Genomic DNA, 17,994 nt, shown 5'->3' with positions numbered 1-17,994 from the left:
ACAGAGGTGGGCTTCGAGAACCCAGAGACGGGCTACAAGGGCTCACCCAACAGCTCCTGTGCCCGATCTCAGCTGTTCTCCCAGCAGCTCTCACGGAGACACTGTCATCACTGCCATTTAGTCCAGACAGAAACGGGCTCAGAGTTTAAAAGGCCTGCCCAGCGTCACCTGGCCAGGAAACAGGGGAAGCCGGACTTACACCAGACATTGGGCTCCAAAGCCTGATGATATAAGCTCAGCTCCCAAATTTGAAAACCTAACATGGCCAAGCACATGATCGGGTGAGGTCAGCATCACTCTCAGTGCCATTTTCCAAGGGAGGAAACTGAAGCCAGAGGGGGAAGCAAATATACCCAGAGTCACAGAACAAGGAAGAGGTGGAGGCAGGATTTGAACCCAGGTGTGTGTGAGTCTGAGAATAACAGAGAAGAGCAGCACACACCATTCAATCCTTGCAACACCCCTTCGTGGCCAACATTACAATTACTGCCACTTTTCAGATGAGGAAGCTTGACAGCAGGGCTTTCGTGCCCAGGCCCGCAGCCTGCAGGAAGGGGAACTGGGCCTCAGTGCTGCCCACCTCACTCCAAAGCTTAAAAGAGTGGCCATCGCATGTGTTATACACATAAAGCATCCAGTTTAATCTTCACCAAACCCAACAAAGGTGATACTGCAAGTGGAGCTATTTTTTTCTACAGGAGGAAACAGGCCAGAGGGGATGTCGGTGCCCAAGACCACACAGAGGTCAAATACCATGCAAATACCACAGGGGGTGGGGGGGGGGGCGTGTCTGTGTTTATTGCAACCCCTTCCCAGTAGGTGGCAGTACAGTGTCTTGTCCCAGCAGAAGAAGTCCCTGGTGCCAACATGGAAACCAAGGGTGTTGGGAGAGGGGCGCCTTTTTTCTGATTCACATCCAGGACCACTATGGGTTAAGGGTGGTCCTGATGGAAGAGGCGGCCAGGCTTTGAACCACAACCAGCTACTTCTAGAGTTGTACTAGCTTCCCAAGGACACTGCAGGGGCCCCGAGGGGAAGGTTCTTGTTCTGCGGTGAACACCCACCCGCCGTGTCCCGTGGGAGGTGGGGAGGGAGTCACTTCTTCTTCTGCACGTGGCCACAGTCGTACTTGCCCCGCACGATGGTGAGCTTGACGCCGGGCAGGTCCTGCGTGCGGCCGCCCTGCACGAGCACGACGTGGTGCTCCTGCAGGCTGTGGCCCTCTCCGGGGATGAAGCAGACGGCCTCCCGACCGGTGCTGAGCCGCACGCGGCAGCATTTGCGGTTGGCCGAGTTGGGCTTCTTGGGCTTGCGGATGAACGTGCGCAGGACCACGCCCTTCAGCTGCGGCCGGCCCTCCATGGGGCCCACTTTCGGAGGCGGATGCTTCGGAGGTCCCCGGCGGTGCATCTGGTTCAGGGTGGCCATGGGACGTGTGGCCCAAGGCCGCGGGGCCAGGGCTAGGCCTGGAGAGACACAACCGGGAGGGCCAGTTGGGGGGCGGGCGGCGGCGGTTATTATCCCAGCGAACAGATAATAGCATCAGCCACCCCGCTCTGCTGTTCTCGGCACCGCTGTTCTCCGCACCGTTCCAAGCACTTCGCCAGGCTGCATTTGTTTACGGCTAGGGGTACTCACGGCTGAGAGTAATATAACGTTTATGGAGTAACCACCACGTGTCAGGTTCTATTTTAAGCATTTTCTATGAATTAACTCATTTTATTCTGCAAAGAAGACATTAATTTTAATGCTGTTTAAACAACAGTAAACGCAAACAGGCTCCCACTGTGTCCTGTACTGGTCTATGCATCGCACCTACGTTAATTCATGCTGCTCCACAGCGACCCCACGGGGTATCCCTGGGAGCTGTCACTCCTCCTCCTCCTCCCGTCACACCCACTCCTATCCCGGTGAGCAGATCCTGTCAACTGAACCTCCACAACTGATCAGAATCCCTCTTCTCCCTCCGCCACGGCATCCACCCTGGTCCTGTCCACCCCTGTCTCCCACTGGACTCTCCTGTCCTCCTTCCTCCTCCTCCCAGGTCTCCCGACTCCTACTGCCTGCTCCCCACCCGAAGCCACAGGGACCCTATGGACACCTGGGTCAGATCACATCCCTCCCCTGCTCAGAGCCCTCTTGTGGCTCCATCTCAGTGAGGGTAAGAGCCAAATCCCACGAGGCCCCACATGGTCTGCGAACTATTTCTCTGACCTCATCTCCTCACTCGCCCCCTCGTTCTCCCTGCTCCAGCCTCAGCCCGTGTCCACAAACAGATCAACAGAAAGGAGGGCAGTGTGGCTGCAATGCAGTGAGAGGAAAGGCAGGCGGGGGAAAAGGGCAGGAACATGGTTCTAAGGTAGATGACGGGATGTGCTCATAGACAGGGAATAGGACATAAAAAGACTCAAACAACTGGATTCTCTTCAACAAACATTCACTGAGCACCTATTGGCCCCAATCAATAATGGAGACACAGTGGTGACTGAGACAACCCTGGGCCATGTCCTCTTGGAGCTCCCAGGCCAGAGCTGTGAGGTGCATCCTCTCTCTGTGTCACTAGCACGAATGCCCTCTTGACACCCAAACGTCACACTCCCCTCTAGATTCAGGGCAGATCCTGGCCCTACGGTCCATTTCCATGTGTCCTTATGCCTCAAGTTACAGCAGAATCCTCAGAAAGGATGAGACATTCCTAGAAGTCTCTTCCTATTGGTCTGCCCTTGAGCGAGACTGTTCACCTCTCAGTGCCTCAGTGTCCTCATCTGTATGGTGGGCACCACAGTCAGGTCTCCCTCCTGAGCACCCTGTGTGAGAGGCTTCCATGAAATATGCATGTCAAGCCAGCCCAGATTCCCCAAGCAGGGCACAGATCTGTCTTGTCCAGTCCTGTGACCCTTGGTGAATAAAGGTCTGCAGAGTGACTGAGTAGAATATTTCTCATAAGGGCATGGCCCAGAAGAATCATTTGATGTTCGTGCAAGAAATAGGTTCATAAATAAAGTGTCCCTCTCAGTGCCTGGTATGCACTAGGCTCTTGAAAAACATCAGTTGGGGACTTCCCTGGCGGTCCAGTGGTTGAGACTCCACGCTTCCACTGCAAGGGTGCAAGGGGCGCGGGTTTGATCCCTGATCAGGGAACTAAGATCCCACAAGCCGTGTGGCTCGGCCAAAAAAAAAAGGAAAAGAAAACGTCAGTTGAATGAATGACTTCAAAGTCTTGCTTGGATGTCTCACCCATGGGAAGTATTTAACATTATTTGCTGAAAAAAATAATTGACCCGAACTCCTGATACCCACCTGACGCCTAGCAGCCCTCAATGCTACTTCCTACCTCTTGCCCTTGCAACCCCAGCTCCGCCAAAACCCATCGTGTATCCATCCCTGATTTAAAACTCTGATTCCCTCGGGGCTATGGCAGAGGGACACAAGTCCCAGGGGAAATAACCCTTACGCTGCCTCGTCTCTGCAGCCCAAGCCCCCCCACTTACCATGATTTAGGGACGTGCTGAGGCCACGGAGAAGGCCGGACCAGGACATCCCGCCGCCTGCAGCGTCCCTGTGTTAGGGGATAATAGACTCAGCAAGCAGGAGGAGGGGAAAGTGGCCATAGTCGGGGGAGGGTCCAAATCCTCCCCATCCCGCTCTCGGGGCCTTCCGATTAAATCTAAGGAATTTCCTCTCACTGTATAACCACAACCCCTAACGCTGCTAACAGAAAATCCCTCCGTAAATTTAGTCTTGCTCTGAATAGGCTCTCGCAACCGCCCCCGCTCACAAACAGAAGGAAACCAGAAACTGAGGGGAGGCCCGAGAAGTTTGGAGGACCCGAGAACTCTGTCGACCTTACCGATCCTAGCCGGGTCCACAGACACGCCGAATCCGGCCTCTAGCGCGGTCTGGGGATTATCCCGGCAGGGATTGGCTGGTTCTGCCTCTCGCGTACACTGAAGGGGCGGGGAACAGACGACGATTGGGCAACGACAGTGTCAATCTCGGTCAACTGTTCTCGCTGATCTTTGTTTTTTGCGGCATGGGAGGGGGCTCACCCCTTCCAGGCTCTGATTGGCTAGTCCCGAGAATAGCTGCTTTGCAATTAGTCTAAACGCGTAGTGGGCGGGACGAAGAGGGCGGGACGGAGAGTGCGTGACTCTTTGTCCCCCTTCCAAGATGGCTGCGTCCACAGTGCGGCGCTTGTGGCCTCTGGTGGCTGCTCGGAGCCTGCGGCTCCGGGGAGGCTGCGTTTGCAACCAGAGCCCAAGGAGAAGTTTCGCTACGGAGAGACGAGACAGGAACCTCCTGTACGAGCACGCGCGTGAGGGCTACAGCGCGCTCCCTCAGCTGGACATGGAGCCGCTGTGCGCATACCCGGAAGAGGCCGCGCGCGCCCTGGAGCTCCGCAAGGGGGAGCTGCGGTCGGAGGATCTGCCCGCGATCGTGAGTGCGCTTGCGCCGGCCGGTGGTTGCGAGGCCGGACCGCTCTGTCTATTGGCTGTTCGTTTTACAGATGAAATGGGCTTGCAAGAAACTCTCCAACAGGGGGCGGTCTTATCGCAGGAATTTTAGTTCCTTCCCAAGTTTAGCTAACGTGTTGTGCTTGGCACCTAACTACGTGCCAGTTAGCCAGAGTGCTAAGGCCCTACTGTCTAGTTACCCATGATGCTCCTGTCCCATAAAGCGTGCTGGGTACCCACTCTGCGTTAGGAACTTACTGTCTGCCAGTGTCCTCTGTGCTTAGACCTCATGCCAGGCTTATCCTAAGGCCACGAAGGAAAATGGGGGACAGGGGTGTGAATCAGCGGCGGGGGGTGTGAATCAGCGGTGGGAGGGGGGTTGCCTCTTGCCTTTGGAGAGTGAGAGGTAGAGTTGTGCACCTACCCCACAGGTAGCGGGCAGTTAAATAGTGTTATTTAATGAATGAATGTGCTTTTGAACAGATATGTAGGGAGCGCCCCTGTTATGTTCCAGATGTTGAGAATAAGACAGTGAATAATAATAATAATAATAGTAATAAAGCTAACACTTACATAATACTACATGCTGGGGAACTAGAACCAGGGTCACTGTATTTCTAGACCCTGCTGGGATGCTGAGGATGATGGGGACCCCAAATCCTCCCAGCCCTCTCTTGGTCCCCCCTACCATCCTATTTTAAGTGCTTTATACAGATGAGTCTCATTTAAATTTCACGACAACTCTATGAGGTGGGTACCATTATTTCTCCTATTTTATCAGAGGGGAAATTAAGGCTCAGAGAAGTTAATTAAAAAAGAAAAAATAGGAACTTACTTGGTGGTGCAGTGGTTAAGAATCCGCCTGCCAGTGCAGGTGACACGGGTACAAGCCCCGGTCCGGGAAGATCCCACATGCCGCAGAGCAACAAATCCCGTGCACCACAACTACTAAGCCTGTGCTCTAGAGCCGGCGAGCCACAACTACTGAGCCCGTGTGCCACAACTACTGAAGCCCACGTGCCTAGAGCCCAAGCACCGCAACAAGGGAAGCCACCGCAATGAGAAGCCCGCGCACTGCAAGGAAGAGTAGCCCCCGCTCGCCACAACTTAGAGGAAGCCTGTGCGCAGCAAGGAAGACCCAATGCAGCCTAAAATAAATTAAAAATTAATTAATTAATTTTTCAAAAAAGAAAAAGAAAAAATATATGGCAGCTCCTCAAAAAATTAAACATAGAATTACCATGTATTTCAGCAATTCCACTTCTGGGTATATACCCAAAAAGAACTGAAAGAAGGTACTTAGATATTTGTATGCCCACGTTTATAGCTGCGTTAGTCACAGTAGTCAAAAGGTGGAAGCAACCCGAGGGTCCACTGATGGATAAATGGATAAACAAAATGTGGTAAATACATACAATGGAATAACATTCAGCCTTAAAAAGGAAGGAAATTCTGACACATGCTGCAACATGGATGCACTTTAAAGACGTTATGCTAAGTGAAATTTGCCAGTCACAAAAGGGCAAATACTGTGTGATTCCAGTTGTATGAGGCACCTGGAGCAAATTCAGAGAGACAGAATGTAGAACGGTGGTTGCCAGGGGCAGGAGGAGGGGAGAAAGTTTAATGGGTTCAGAGTTTCAGTTTGGGAATGTAAAAAAGTTCCAGAGATGGGTAGTTATGATAGCATGACGATATAAATGTACTTAATGCCACTGAACTGTACACTTTAAAAAAAATTTTTATTGGAGTAGTTGATTTACAATATTGTGTTAGTTTCTGCTATACAGCAAAGTGAATCAGTTATACATATACATATATCCACTCTTTTTTGGATTTTTTTCCATATAGGTCATTACAGAATATTGAGTGGAGTTCCCTGTGCTATACATTAGGTCCTTATTAGTTATCTATTTTATATAGGTCAGTTCCAATCTCCCAATTTATCCCTCCCCCCCGAACTGTACACTTAAAAAATGGTTAAAGGACTTCCCTGGTGGCACAGTGGTTAAGAATCCGCCTGCCAATGCAGGGGACGTGGGTTCCAGCCCTGGTCCGGGAAGATCCCACATGCCGCGGAGCAACTAAGCCTGTGCACCACAACTACTGAGCCTGCACTCTAGAGCCCACGAGCCACAACTACTAAGCCCACATGCCACAACTACTGAAGCCCATGCACCTAGAGCCTGTGCTCCACAACAAGAGAAGCCACTGCAATGAAGAGTAGCCCCCTCTCGCCGCAACTAGAGAAAGCCCGCGTGCAGCAATGAAGACCCAATGCAGCCAAAAATAAATAAATTAAATAAATTTTTTTAAATACTTTTTTAATTTTTAAAATGGTACATTTTATGTATATTTTATCTCAATTTACTAAAGTGCTGGTTTAGAGACCCTAAGTTAAATTTATAACCCACAAATGGGCCACATTCCAAACCTTGAAAAACACTTCCTTAGGGCATAAGTATGGAGAGGAATATGGCATGTGGCTTGGCAGGCAGTAGCAAGGCATGCAGTTTGTTCCTAGGGGCACTGGGGGCCTAGGGTGCTCTCAGGCAGGAGAGGATTGTATAAGAGCTCTGGCTGGATTGGAGAAGGTGAACCTGAAGGCCAGGAGGCTGGCACAGGGCTTCTGGTGGGAGCTGACGGGATCTGGGGTGGGGCAGGAGTGGGGAGATGATGGAAGCACAGGTCTGACGGGTGTTCATGAGGCAGAAAGGTCAGGACGTGGTACCTGGCTGCGGGGCTGGGGTGGAGGGTGGGCGTTAGTGGGGCTGTCCCTGAGGAGGAGGAGGAGCAGATGTGGGGGAGATACTTTTCGCAGAGTCACTCTTGCACACAGTGAGCCGTGAGGTGTCCAGGAGACATCCAGGGGGAGCCACCAAGTGGGTAACAAACCATCCTGTGATCGCCCTCTCTCCCCTTCTGGTTTCCCCTCTCCTTTCCAGGGAGGTAGGACAGTGTTGCTTGCACCATTTTGTCCAAGGGAAAACTGCAACCAGAGAGGACAGAGGGCTTTGCTCGGGGATCTGGGCTCACAGAGGGACTCTACAGCAGTAGGTGTGCCCAAAGAGTGAGAGCTGGAGGGGGCCAGGTTTCTCCCGCCCCTCCTGACCCCCCTGGGCTGGTGAGTGCAGGTATAGCTGCCGTGGCCGCCCCATAGGACACAGGCTGTTTTGCTCTCACGTGAGAGTCAAGAGGTAAGTGCTGTGCAGCTCCACATCCCCCAGCGCCCAGGTAGCCCCTGCTCACGCAACTAGAGCAAGCCGGCATGCAACAATGAAGACCCTTTGAAGACCCAGTGAAGACCTTTCATCTTCTTGCTCTGCATCCCTTAGGGGGTTGTCCTGTTCACCTCTCCTCAGGGTCCGTCGTCCAGTCCAAAGGGAGTGAGAAAGTCCAGTATGGGGGCTTATCTTTAAGGAGGCAACTCAAGAGTGACACCTATCACTTCAACTCATGTCCCTTGGTCAATCTTGGGCCCACAGACACATGTAGCTGCCCGGGAGGCTGGGAGTGTGTCTTAATTCTGGGCAGCTGCGTGCCCAGCTAAACATCAGGGGGTTCAAGTACTGAAGGGAAGGAGGGGAGAATGGCTACTGGGGGACAGTGAGTGGTCTCTGCCTCACCCCATCGCTGGTCCAGGGGGCCGAGGGGACGAGGCTCCAGCCAGAAGGGGCAGGGGACAGTGGCCGCTTCACATCTTTCCCTCCTGTGTCCACCCCCAGATCGCGACATGGCAGGAGCTGAGGCAGCTGCGGGAGCAGATCCGGAGCCTGGAGGAGGAGAAGGGGGCCGTGGCTGAGGCAGTGCGGGCCCTGCTGGTGAGCGCGGGGTCCTGGGTGGGTGGGGGTGTGGCAGTAGGATGCCTCTGGCTGCAGGTCACGGGAAACCCAATTTACGGAACGTGAAGGATGTGGACATTCATCATGTCACACAACAAGCCACCCAGGGCCAGGCATCCCCGGGGCTGATGAATTAGCAGCTCCCCCCAGCATCCTTAACCCTCTCTCTCCACCGGCAACTTCACCTTGTTGATTTGACCTCAGTTGCCCCCTCAGGGTCCCAGGGTGGCTGCCGTAGTACAGCGTCTCCTGGCATGTCTCTGCCAGAGGCAGAAAACAGGACTTCTCTTTCTTGAGTGCCTTTTCCAAGAGCAGGGAGACCTTTCCTGAAGCACCCAGTAGAGTCCCCTCATGTCTCAGGGGCCCAGACACCCCACAGCCACACCAGTCAAGGGCAAGAGGCAACCTTGGCTGGGCCCACGCTCCCTGAACTGCAGGCTGCCCAGGGGAGGGTGAACTGAGTCAGGGGTCTCTGGCTAGAAGGAGGAAGGAGGGCAAATGGTCTTGGGTTAGACAGCCAACAGCATCTGCCACAGAGGGCTGAAAAACAATCATCGTCGTAACAGCAGACACGTACGTAACCGTCGCTGCCTGCCAGGCACTGTGCTAGGTGCTTTCCTTACTCTTAATCGTCACAGCTCTGTGAGACGGCAACAGTACAAACCCGGTTCTACAGCTGAGGAAACCGAGACCTCAAGAGGTTAAAACGTGCCTGTCTCACAGCTAGGAAGCAGGAGCGGTGGGATTGGCACCCAGGCATTTGGGCAGCTTTTCACCACTCTCCCAACCCTAACTACATCTCCCAGTGCCCTGCTGTGTCTTGCCAGGCCCTGGGCTACATGTGTCACAGGCGAGCAGCCAGTGAAAGCAGCAAAGTTGATCACAGTTCATGTTCAGTGAGCACTAGCTCATCTTCTCAGGAAGCCAGGCAACACCCCTCCTAAGGAGCTCCTGTTATCAGCCCGTTTCACAGACCAGGATACCAAGGCTCAGAGAAGGGAAGAGATTTGCCCAAGGGCGCACAGCTGGTAGGCACCCAACATTCAGACCCAGATCTGCCTGATTCCCTCTGGTGCTCAGGACCACAGAAGGTTCAGAGTATCACAGATCCGTGGCCTCAGGCCTCCAAATGCATGCTCACAGACTTTACCATTCCGAGCCTCAGTTTTCTCATCTGTAAAACGGGGATCACATTGATGCGCAAAACTCATGGAGTGAGTTATGAAGAAATAGGATCATGTGAGAGTCCTCTGCACATGGCGAGGCATGAGGCAGCACTCAATAAATGGAGCTGCAGGCATGATTACTATTATGTTATCTTGCCTCCTCCCAGCTTTACTGACAGAGAAACTGAGGCACAGAGTGGAGGAGGGTCCAGCCAGGCACTGGCAGAGCAAGGAATTCAGATCCCCTGGCCCTGACCGTTCACCCCTCCTCCCCATCCCCAACTTCATCAACCTGATCACCCCCTCCTTCTCTTTTCTACCAGGTAAACCAGGACAACAATCAAGTGCAGCAGGTACTACAGGGAGTTGATATCCTGTCCCTGGTGAGGGGTGGGCAGCAAAGATACCATTATCAGCCATGAAGTCTCCATTGTATGTGATAGAAAACATAACTCAAATGGGAGTAAGGAAAATAACAACAACAGGCTCTATTGATTCATGAAACTAAAAAGACTGGCTTCAGGTACCGCTGGATCCAGGTCCTGGCCCATATTTGCTTCTGCTTCCTTCTTATTCCCAGACCAGCTTTCTCCCCTTGGGGCAAGGGCAGGCAGGGTCTGGTGCAAAGAGGACCATTTCCCTGACAGCTCCAGACACAGCCCTGGGGCTGATTCTCATGAGTTCATCTTGGGTCATGTGCCTGTCTTTAAGCCAATCACTATGGTCAAGGCAATGGAATGTTCTAGTAGACCAGGCCAGAGTCATGTCCCTGTGGACATGCCCTGTTGTGGTGAGGGGAGGTTCCTGAAAGGAAATTCAAGATGTTGAGCCAAAACAAGAAGCAGCAAACATCCACCACAGAGGTTGTGCTAGCCGGGATCAAGGTCAAACTGGTTGAGGGACCCCACCCGCTCCTAGGCTCACCCTGCCTGCCCCACTCCCAGGACCCCCAATATCAGAGTCTGCGGGCACGTGGCCGGGAGATCCGGAAGCAGCTCATGCTCCTGTACCCCAAGGAGGCCCAGCTCGAGGAGCAGTTCTACCTGTGGGCGCTGAGGCTGCCCAACCAGACACACCCAGACGTGGTGAGCGTCGCACTGGGCAGCGGGGGAGGCCAGGGGTCCACCTAGTGCCACCTTCCCAGTGACACCCACTGTTTCCCTGCAGCCCGTCGGGGACGAAAGCCAGGCCCGAGTGCTCCATGTGGTTGGAGACAAGCCAGGTGGACCACAGCCCAGGCCAGGGGACCCCAGGCTGGGGGCGGGGGCTCCTGGGGTCTGGGACCATGGCTGGAGCCTATAGAGCCCCAGGGCTTTCTCATTTCTCACCCTGTCTCGTATGTGTGTGTGTGTGCGTATGCGTGTGTGTGTGTGTGTGTACACGCACACATGTATCTGTCTTTTTCTTCCTCCCCCCTCTCTCTTTTCCTCTCTCTCCTTTTCTCTCCCTCCCTCTGTCCTCCTCTCCTTCCGCTCTCTCTCTAATCCTTTCTCTCTGTCCCTGTTCCCTGTCTCTCCTCCCCCTCTTACCCATCGCTTTTCATCCGTATATAGCTTTCTCCTTCCAACCCCGGGGCCACCTGGAAATAGCTGAGAAACTCGACATCATCCGTCAGAAGTGAGCCCCCCTCCCAGCCCCCAACGCCCAGCCCTCCCAACCCAACAGCTGGCTGCCGGCTCCGCCTTATTGAGCTCAGCATGGGACATGGAACTGCCAGGGCCTTGCCCGGCATGAATGTTTGATGCCCGGTCCCCCGCCTGGCAGCTGGCCCTCTGCCCCGGGGTGCTTGAGTCCCCCTCTTCCCCCACCAGCCCTGGCCCACGTGCCCCCGCCTGTCTGCCCATCTGTCTCCCAGGCGTCTGTCCCACGTGTCTGGCCACCGCTCCTATTACCTGCGCGGGGCTGGGGCCCTCCTGCAGCACGGCCTGGTCAACTTCACACTCAACAAGCTCGTCCACCGGGTATGGGCCTGGATGGGAGGGTTGCCTGGAGGGGGTGGCATTGAAGCTGAGCTCCGAAGGCTCAGGGTGGAGAGCAGGGGGTGACCTCTGCTCCAGTCACTGTTTTCAGAGCTTTACATGTATTATTGACATATTTAATTCTTAGGACAACTTTATGAGGTGAGTGCTATTATTATCCCCTTTAAAGATGGAGGAGGGGGTAACTAGCCAGGGTCTCCCAGCTAGCGTGTGGAGCCGCACCTGTAACCACTGCCCCTCCCTGCCTGCTTGCAGTGTGCAGGGAGCGCTGGGGAAATACAGCACCCGTCGAAACTGGAGGGGTCGGCAAGGGCTGAACGCAGGGGATGTTGGCGCCGGGGAGCCACGGAAGGCTTTCAGCAGGGGAGGGACATGGTCAGATCTAAGTGGTATATCCAAGTGAGGAAACCAGGAGGCACCAGCAGAGGGGGCCCCAGTGACAGGGGCCCAGGACCCTGGGTCCAGCTCCAAGCCCACTGCTCAGGCCTGCCTCGATTTCCTCTGAAGTGAAATGGACTTCGGAGTGACACGGGGGAGCCGTTGGCCCACCCTGCAGCGTCCTTTCTTCGGGCCTGAGCTTGGGGTCTGGTGGGGGTCCTGGCTGTGCTCCTCACCCCTCCCGTCCCCCCTCACAGGGCTTCACCCCCATGACGGTGCCAGACCTTCTCCGAGGAGCTGTGTTTGTGAGTGAGGACTCTCGGTTCCCCACGCCCAGCCGTGTGTCAGGCCCCATTCTGAGGGCTCCAGGTGGAGAGACCAGCCTGTCTCCGCCGAGGAACCTGCCCTGGGGCTGGGTTGAGGGGGTCAAGCCGTAACAGGGAGCTCAGGGTGATTCCAGATGCTTTTAGGGGAGGAGCAGGGGTTGTGACTGCACAGTGGGGGCCACCCAGGTTACCTGTCCCCTGACCTCTGTGGCCTGGCCTCCTTCCCAGGAAGGCTGTGGGATGACACCAAATGCCAAACCATCCCAAATTTACAACATCGACCCCTCCCGCTTTGAAGACCTCAACCTGGCCGGGACAGCAGAGGTGGGACTTGCAGGTGAGTTCTTACCTGGGGGCAAGAGTGGGGTGAGGACACCTCCAGTGTCCTCAGAGCAGGAGGGGATCGAAAGGGGACAGCCAGGAGCCTCCTGGGGGGTGATGGCTGCACGCCCAGGATATCTCAGCGACCCCAGGGCCTACGTTTACAGTTGTGTAGGTTGTTTACTGCACAGTGGTACGGTGAGGATCCAGCCACATGTCCTGACTTGAGGTTGCGTCTGCTAGAGGGGACATCTTTTCTAATTCTCACAAAGGTTTCCTATGGCTGGATGGATGGTGGCCTTGGCTGACCCATTCTGTACCCCTCTCCTCCCAGGCTACTTCATGGACCACTCTGTGGCCTTCAGGGACCTGCCAATCAGGTGATGCCCAGTTCCTTTAGACCTTGTCCCCACCAGTGACATTGCCTCTCCTCTCCCTGACCCCACCTACCCTGTTCCCCCCAGGATGGTTTGTTCCAGCACCTGCTACCGGGCAGAAACAGACACGGGAAAGGAGCCGTGGGGGCTGTATCGAGTGCACCACTTCACCAAGGTTGGCATAGCTAGGACTGGCAACAGCCCAGCGCCCCAGCCCGTCAAGCCCAACAGCCTAGCGCCTCCTGACTCCTGTGCCCCCCGCCCTGCCCCAGGTGGAGATGTTTGGGGTGACAGGCCCTGGGCTGGAGCAGAGCTCGCAGCTGCTGGAGGAGTTCCTGTCCCTTCAGATGGAGATCTTGACAGAGCTGGGCTTGCACTTCCGGTGCGGGGAGGGGCGGGGGGCTGAGGTGGGTGGCAGAGGGTGGGGTGAGGGAGGAGGGAGGGAAGGGCTGGCTAGGTGCTCCCGCATCTTGAAAATCTTCACCACCTCTTCTCCCTCTGCCCTCTTTTGCCTGTGTTACGATTATATATAGGATGTCCGTGTACCTATCAATCTATAAAATCCCGTATAGGATCATAATGGCAGCATAAGTTGCGCAGGGCACTCCAGTGTCAAGACCAGGCCCCTTCCCTCCTGTTGCTCCCCATCCCTAGGGTGCTGCCTGGTCTGGGTGGTCCAAGACAGCTTTTCACCCTCCAGGGGGGCGGGCACACCCCTTCCCTTTAAGGGGGTGACTGGACGTCACAAGCCCCACCTCCTCTCACACCCTGTCAGTCACACGGAGCTTTCAAGAGAAGCTGAGAAGTGTGGACTTTTATCTGGGTGACCCATTACAAAATCTGAGGGTGCTGCTGTTATAGAAGGAAGAACGGCCATGGTGAACAGCCCAGAGGCTCGGCCACCTCTTCCCCTTTGCCACTGTCATCTCGTTTATCACTTGCATTTCCCTCTTTTTGGCTACCTCTTCCATCACCTCCCCTTCCCCCTCCTCCCCCTCCCCCTCCACCACCTCTCACCCGCTGGCCTTTGCCATGTCTTTCTCCTGGGCTGCAGGGTCCTGGACATGCCCACCCAGGAGCTGGGCCTGCCCGCCTACCGCAAGTTTGACATCGAGGCCTGGATGCCGGGCCGAGGCCGCTTTGGCGAGGTGAGCCCCCTGCCCGGCGGGGCCACAGGGTGGGAAAGAGGACCCCACCGCCGCCGACGGCCCATCCTCTCAGCCCACCCCACCCCCATGCCCAGGTCACCAGTGCTTCCAACTGCACGGACTTCCAGAGCCGCCGCCTCCACGTCATGGTCCAGACGGAGGCCGGGGAGCTGCAGTTCGCCCACACGGTGAGCCGCACACCCTCGCCCACCCTCCCCAGTGCCCCCGCGCCCCGGGCCCACCACCTCAGCCCCTCCCTGGGCCGGCCGGCCGCTGGCTCTGAGCGTGCCCCTCTCCCAGGTGAACGCCACAGCCTGTGCTGTCCCCCGCCTCCTCATCGCCCTCTTGGAGAGCAATCAGCAAAAGGTGAGGGGGCAGCGGGAGGATCTCACACCGGGAGGCGGAGGCTGCAGGGCTGGCAGGGCAGCGGCCTGAGGCCTGCTCTCTCCCCAGGACGGCTCGGTGCTCGTGCCCCCTGCCCTCCAGCCCTACCTCAGCACCGATCGGATCACGACCCCCACCCACGTGCCTCTCCAGTACATCGGCCCCAACCAGCCCCAGAAGCCCAGGCTCCCGGGCCAGCCTGCCTCGAGCTGAGGACTCATCCTCGTTGGCCAGTAGGGTTGTCGCTGCTTCCTGGAGCTTGGGGTCGCTGGGCCCCTGGGACCTGTTGTCCTGAGCCGTCCCGACATTTGCCTTCATGTCAGCTCACCGCCTGGGCCCCTGGACTGCAGGGTCCACCACTCCTATGCCCCTACTTCCTCGGGATCAGTCAGTGACCCTGTTGTCGTTGGAGCTCCCAGCCTGCGCTGGGAAGCAGTGGTTCCTCCAAGGGGACTTGGAGGTTCTAGGGATGGGGGAAGGAGAGGGAGAGGAGGCCTCCGTCCCTCCTTGCTTCTTCCTGCCCTCAGTGCTTAAGAGAAAGTCCCCCAATAAATGGTCGGAACAAAGGCATTTGTGGGTCTGTGAGTTAGGGAGGCGGCCTGGCCTACTTGCTAGGGATGCTGGGCTATTGCTCAGAGGTGCTGAATCCTCAAGGGGTCTGTGGCTGCAGGGACCATGCCAGAAGTGTCCAGCATCCCCAGAGCACGTGGAGGTAGCTTGGGGGCCACCAGGGGAACTGAGAGGATGCCGAGGCCTCTCCCCTGACTCTGGGACAAGTGGCAGCTCATGTCCAACCTCCCCCGTCGTTCCCCAGCTCCAGGTGGGGTCCAGGAAGCAGCCCAAACTCGGTGAAGCCAGAACTCGCTCCTCCCCTATGGCCCCTGTCTCAGTACCTGGAACTGCTCTCCCAGCTCCTCAGGCCGCAGCCCTGAGAGTCATCCTCGACTGTTCTCTCCTCTCCACATCCACATCCACATCGCATCCTTCAGCAAACCCTGGCGGCTCCTCCTTCAAAATATTTCCAGAACCTGCCTTTGCCCTCTCGTCCCTGGCCCCTCGCTGGGCCTGTCCACTGCTATCTCCCATTTGGAGAGTCGCGGCAGTCTCTTGGCCGTCTTCCTGCTCCCTGTCCCCCACACAAAGCTAGAGGGACCCTGTGGACACCTGCGTTGGGTCACATCCCTCCCTGCTCAGAGCCCTCGTGTGGCTCCATCTCAGGGGAAAGGACAAGCTGTCACCATGGTCCATGGGGCCCCATGTGACCTGCCCCCCACCTTCCTCTTCAACCAGCCTCTTCCCTGTCGTGCTCTGGCCACCCCCCAACCTGCATTCCTGTTCTCACTCTCAGACTTATTCCCAACTCAGGCCTCTGCACTTGCTAGACCGCTCCCTGGCTACTCTTCCCCTAGATCTTGTGTGATTGCTTGCATTTTGTCACTCAGGCCTTAGCCCAGATGTCACCTCCTCCGAGAGGACTTCCCTGACCAGCCTGGCCAAAGTAAAAACCCCAGCACTCAGCATCTACGCCACTGTGCTGTGATGCACCGCAGCCTCCTTCCTTGAGTATTGTCTGTTTCCCCCTTCTCAAATGTCTGCTCCAAGAGGCCAGGGGAGTTTTTGTTGTTTTTGTTTTTTTTTTTAACATCTTTATTGTTGGAATATAATTGCTTTACAATGGTGTGTTAGTTTCTGCTTTATAACAAAGTGAATCAGTTATATATATATACATATGTTCCCATATCTCTTCCCTCTTGCGTCTCCCTCCCTCCCACCCTCCCTATCCCACCCCTGTAGGTGGTCACAAAGCACCAAGCTGATTTCCCTGTGCTATGCGGCTGCTTCCCACTAGCTAGCTATTTTACGTTTGGTAGTGTATATATGTCCATGCCACTCTCTCACTTTGTCACAGCTTACCCTTCCCCCTCCCCATATCCTCAAGTCCATTCTCTAGTAGGTCTGTGTCTTTATTCCCGTCTTGCCCCTAGGTTCTTCATGACCTTTTTTTTTTTTCTCTTAGATTCCATATACATGTGTTAGCATACTGTATTTGTTTTTCTCTTTCTGACTTACTTCACTCTGTATGACAGACTCTAGGTCCATCCACCTCACTACAAATAACTCCATTTCGTTTCTTTTTATGGTTGAGTAATATTCCATTGTATATATGTGCCACATCTTCTTTATCCATTCATCTGTTGATGGACACTTAGGTTGCTTCCATGTCCTGAGGCCAGGGAAGTTTGCCAGTAGCCCCATTCACTGTTGTAGCCCCAGAGTCTAGAAGAGGACTGGGCATGTAATGGGTGCTCAATAAAAATGACTGGGACGAAGGAGCTCGGACCTGTGTAGTTTGCAGTGCCAGGCACTGCCCAAGCTAACATATGTGCATTAACTTATTTAATCTTCCCCATCAAGCTGTGGAGTAGGTTGTCACCAGCCCTATTTCACAAGTGAGGAACAGGTCTTAGATTAAGCAGTTGTCCCAGGGCTGCGCAGCTGGTAGTGGAGGAGCTGGGACTCAGGTGGGGCCCAGATACAGCTCAGAGGAAGTAGATTTATGAGACCCATTTTGCAGAGGAGAAAATGGGCCAAGGAAGGAAAGGAGTTGCCTGAGGTTGGTCTGTAAGCGGCTGCCTCTGGATTCAAACCCAGGTCCTGCCTCCCAGTGGGGCCCTCAGCTCATCAGACCCTGTTTACCTGGGCAGAGAATCCCCCACCCTCCGCGCTGGAGCTCAGGGCCCGGAGGCTGGAGGGGAGGGTGCAGGGACTGGGTCCCCATGAATAATTGAGGGTCTCAGACGGGTCTCCGCCCCGCAGCTGTTGCCCTCCCTCTGGCGGGGAGGGGTGGTGGTGACGTCACTTCCTCCCGTGGGGGCCACTGGGGGCGCGGGTTATAAGGAGCTGCCTCCCCGGCCGCACGGTGCCGAGGACCCTGGTCCGGACGCCCCACCATGCAGCGCCGCGAGCCCACCGTGCCGCTCTTGTTGCTGCTGCCTCCTCTGCTGGCGCTGCTGCTGGGGGCGGGTGAGCGCCTGAGACCAGGGCGACCCCACCGGCCAGCCTGGGGAGCGGGGGACTCGGGTGACCGGGGGCGGGGACGGTGCACCCAGCGGGGCCAGACTAGAGCTTTCATGGGCTGGGCTTCCAGGTGGAGACGGCGCACCTGGCAGGGGGGCTGGGGGAGGGGACTTGTGGGTACCGGGACGACCTCGGAGCTGGAATCAGCACCCGGGACAGCGCCGGGAGTACGAGCCCAGCACCCCTGTCCTTCCTCCACAGCCACCGCGGCTCCCCTGGCACCGAGACCCTCCAAGGAGGAGGTGAGGACTGCGGCCCTCTTGCCCTGCTTCATCTCCCTGGGGCCCTGGCCCCCCCTGCCCAGCCCCCTCCACGATATTTTGTCTCCCCTTCAACCCTCCCACTGCTCTCATGCCCCCCATCTGCCCTACCCTCAACCTCCCCTCTGACCCTTCACCCCCAGCTGACCCGCTGTCTGGCAGAGGTGGTCACAGAAGTGCTGATGCTGGGCCAGGCCAAGCGAGGCCCCTGCATGGCTCTCCTCCACAAAGGTAAGGAGGGCCCAGGCCCCAGTTCCTCTTAGGAGCTCCCACCCCACCAG

At 56.0% G+C, this 17,994-nt stretch overlaps 3 protein-coding genes across 8 annotated transcripts in view; 2 read left to right on the top strand and 1 right to left on the bottom strand.

The window, feature by feature from the left end:
• Positions 1–617: 617 nt before the first annotated feature.
• Positions 618–3,982, bottom strand: MRPS12 (mitochondrial ribosomal protein S12). Its single transcript, XM_082366794.1, has 3 exons — positions 3,851–3,982; positions 3,492–3,559; positions 618–1,466 (listed from the first exon to the last, which is right to left on the bottom strand). Exons 2-3 carry the CDS (start codon positions 3,538–3,540, stop codon positions 1,096–1,098), a joined length of 420 nt encoding a protein of 139 aa, XP_082222920.1. The 5' UTR covers positions 3,541–3,559; positions 3,851–3,982; the 3' UTR covers positions 618–1,095.
• A 149-nt stretch (positions 3,983–4,131) lies between these two features.
• Positions 4,132–17,173, top strand: SARS2 (seryl-tRNA synthetase 2, mitochondrial). 6 transcript variants are annotated; one of them, XM_082366730.1, is made up of 17 exons: positions 4,132–4,437; positions 8,180–8,275; positions 9,786–9,815; positions 10,407–10,547; positions 10,630–10,684; positions 11,016–11,079; positions 11,318–11,423; positions 12,077–12,188; positions 12,378–12,482; positions 12,801–12,846; positions 12,931–13,018; positions 13,116–13,225; positions 13,898–13,991; positions 14,065–14,179; positions 14,292–14,357; positions 14,445–14,608; positions 15,190–17,169. In XM_082366730.1, exons 1-17 carry the CDS (start codon positions 4,171–4,173, stop codon positions 15,520–15,522), a joined length of 1,992 nt encoding a protein of 663 aa, XP_082222856.1. In that variant the 5' UTR covers positions 4,132–4,170; the 3' UTR covers positions 15,523–17,169. The 6 variants fall into 6 exon arrangements, with proteins under 6 accessions (XP_082222856.1, XP_082222857.1, XP_082222858.1 ...); XM_082366731.1 differs by having other exon boundaries at positions 4,133–4,437; positions 12,077–12,124; positions 12,374–12,482; positions 15,190–17,168; XM_082366732.1 differs by lacking the exon at positions 15,190–17,169 and having other exon boundaries at positions 4,135–4,437; positions 14,445–14,941.
• Positions 17,174–17,213: 40 nt separating this feature from the next.
• The window catches only part of CCER2 (coiled-coil glutamate rich protein 2), a 1,805-nt gene continuing 1,024 nt past the window's right edge, over positions 17,214–17,994 (top strand). The window contains exons 1-3 of the mRNA XM_082367173.1: positions 17,214–17,399; positions 17,655–17,695; positions 17,857–17,970. Coding sequence (XP_082223299.1) covers positions 17,327–17,399; positions 17,655–17,695; positions 17,857–17,970 — 228 coding nt within the window. The 5' untranslated portion in view covers positions 17,214–17,326. The remainder of the gene's footprint in view (positions 17,400–17,654; positions 17,696–17,856; positions 17,971–17,994) is intronic.

Source organism: Balaenoptera borealis (assembly GCF_965194805.1).
Source record: "Balaenoptera borealis genome assembly, chromosome: 19".
In the NCBI taxonomy this organism is placed as follows: Eukaryota; Metazoa; Chordata; class Mammalia; order Artiodactyla; family Balaenopteridae; genus Balaenoptera; species Balaenoptera borealis.
The sequence above is the reverse complement of the archived record's forward strand: the minus strand, read 5'-3'. Positions and strand labels throughout refer to the sequence as shown.

What these genes read in the sequence shown, in the direction of transcription:
- MRPS12 (XM_082366794.1), bottom strand. Translation starts at nt 3,540, where the DNA reads ATGTCCTGGTCCGGCCTTCTCCGTGGCCTCAGCACGTCCCTAAATCAT. An exon ending in CAGCACGTCCCTAAATCATG is followed by an intron (nt 1,467 to 3,491) that starts GTAAGTGGGGGG and finishes GTGTCTCTCCAG; the next exon opens with GCCTAGCCCTGGCCCCGCGG.
- SARS2 (XM_082366730.1), top strand. Translation starts at nt 4,171, where the DNA reads ATGGCTGCGTCCACAGTGCGGCGCTTGTGGCCTCTGGTGGCTGCTCGG. An exon ending in ACCAGACACACCCAGACGTG is followed by an intron (nt 10,548 to 10,629) that starts GTGAGCGTCGCA and finishes GTTTCCCTGCAG; the next exon opens with CCCGTCGGGGACGAAAGCCA. An exon ending in CTCGACATCATCCGTCAGAA is followed by an intron (nt 11,080 to 11,317) that starts GTGAGCCCCCCT and finishes TCTGTCTCCCAG; the next exon opens with GCGTCTGTCCCACGTGTCTG.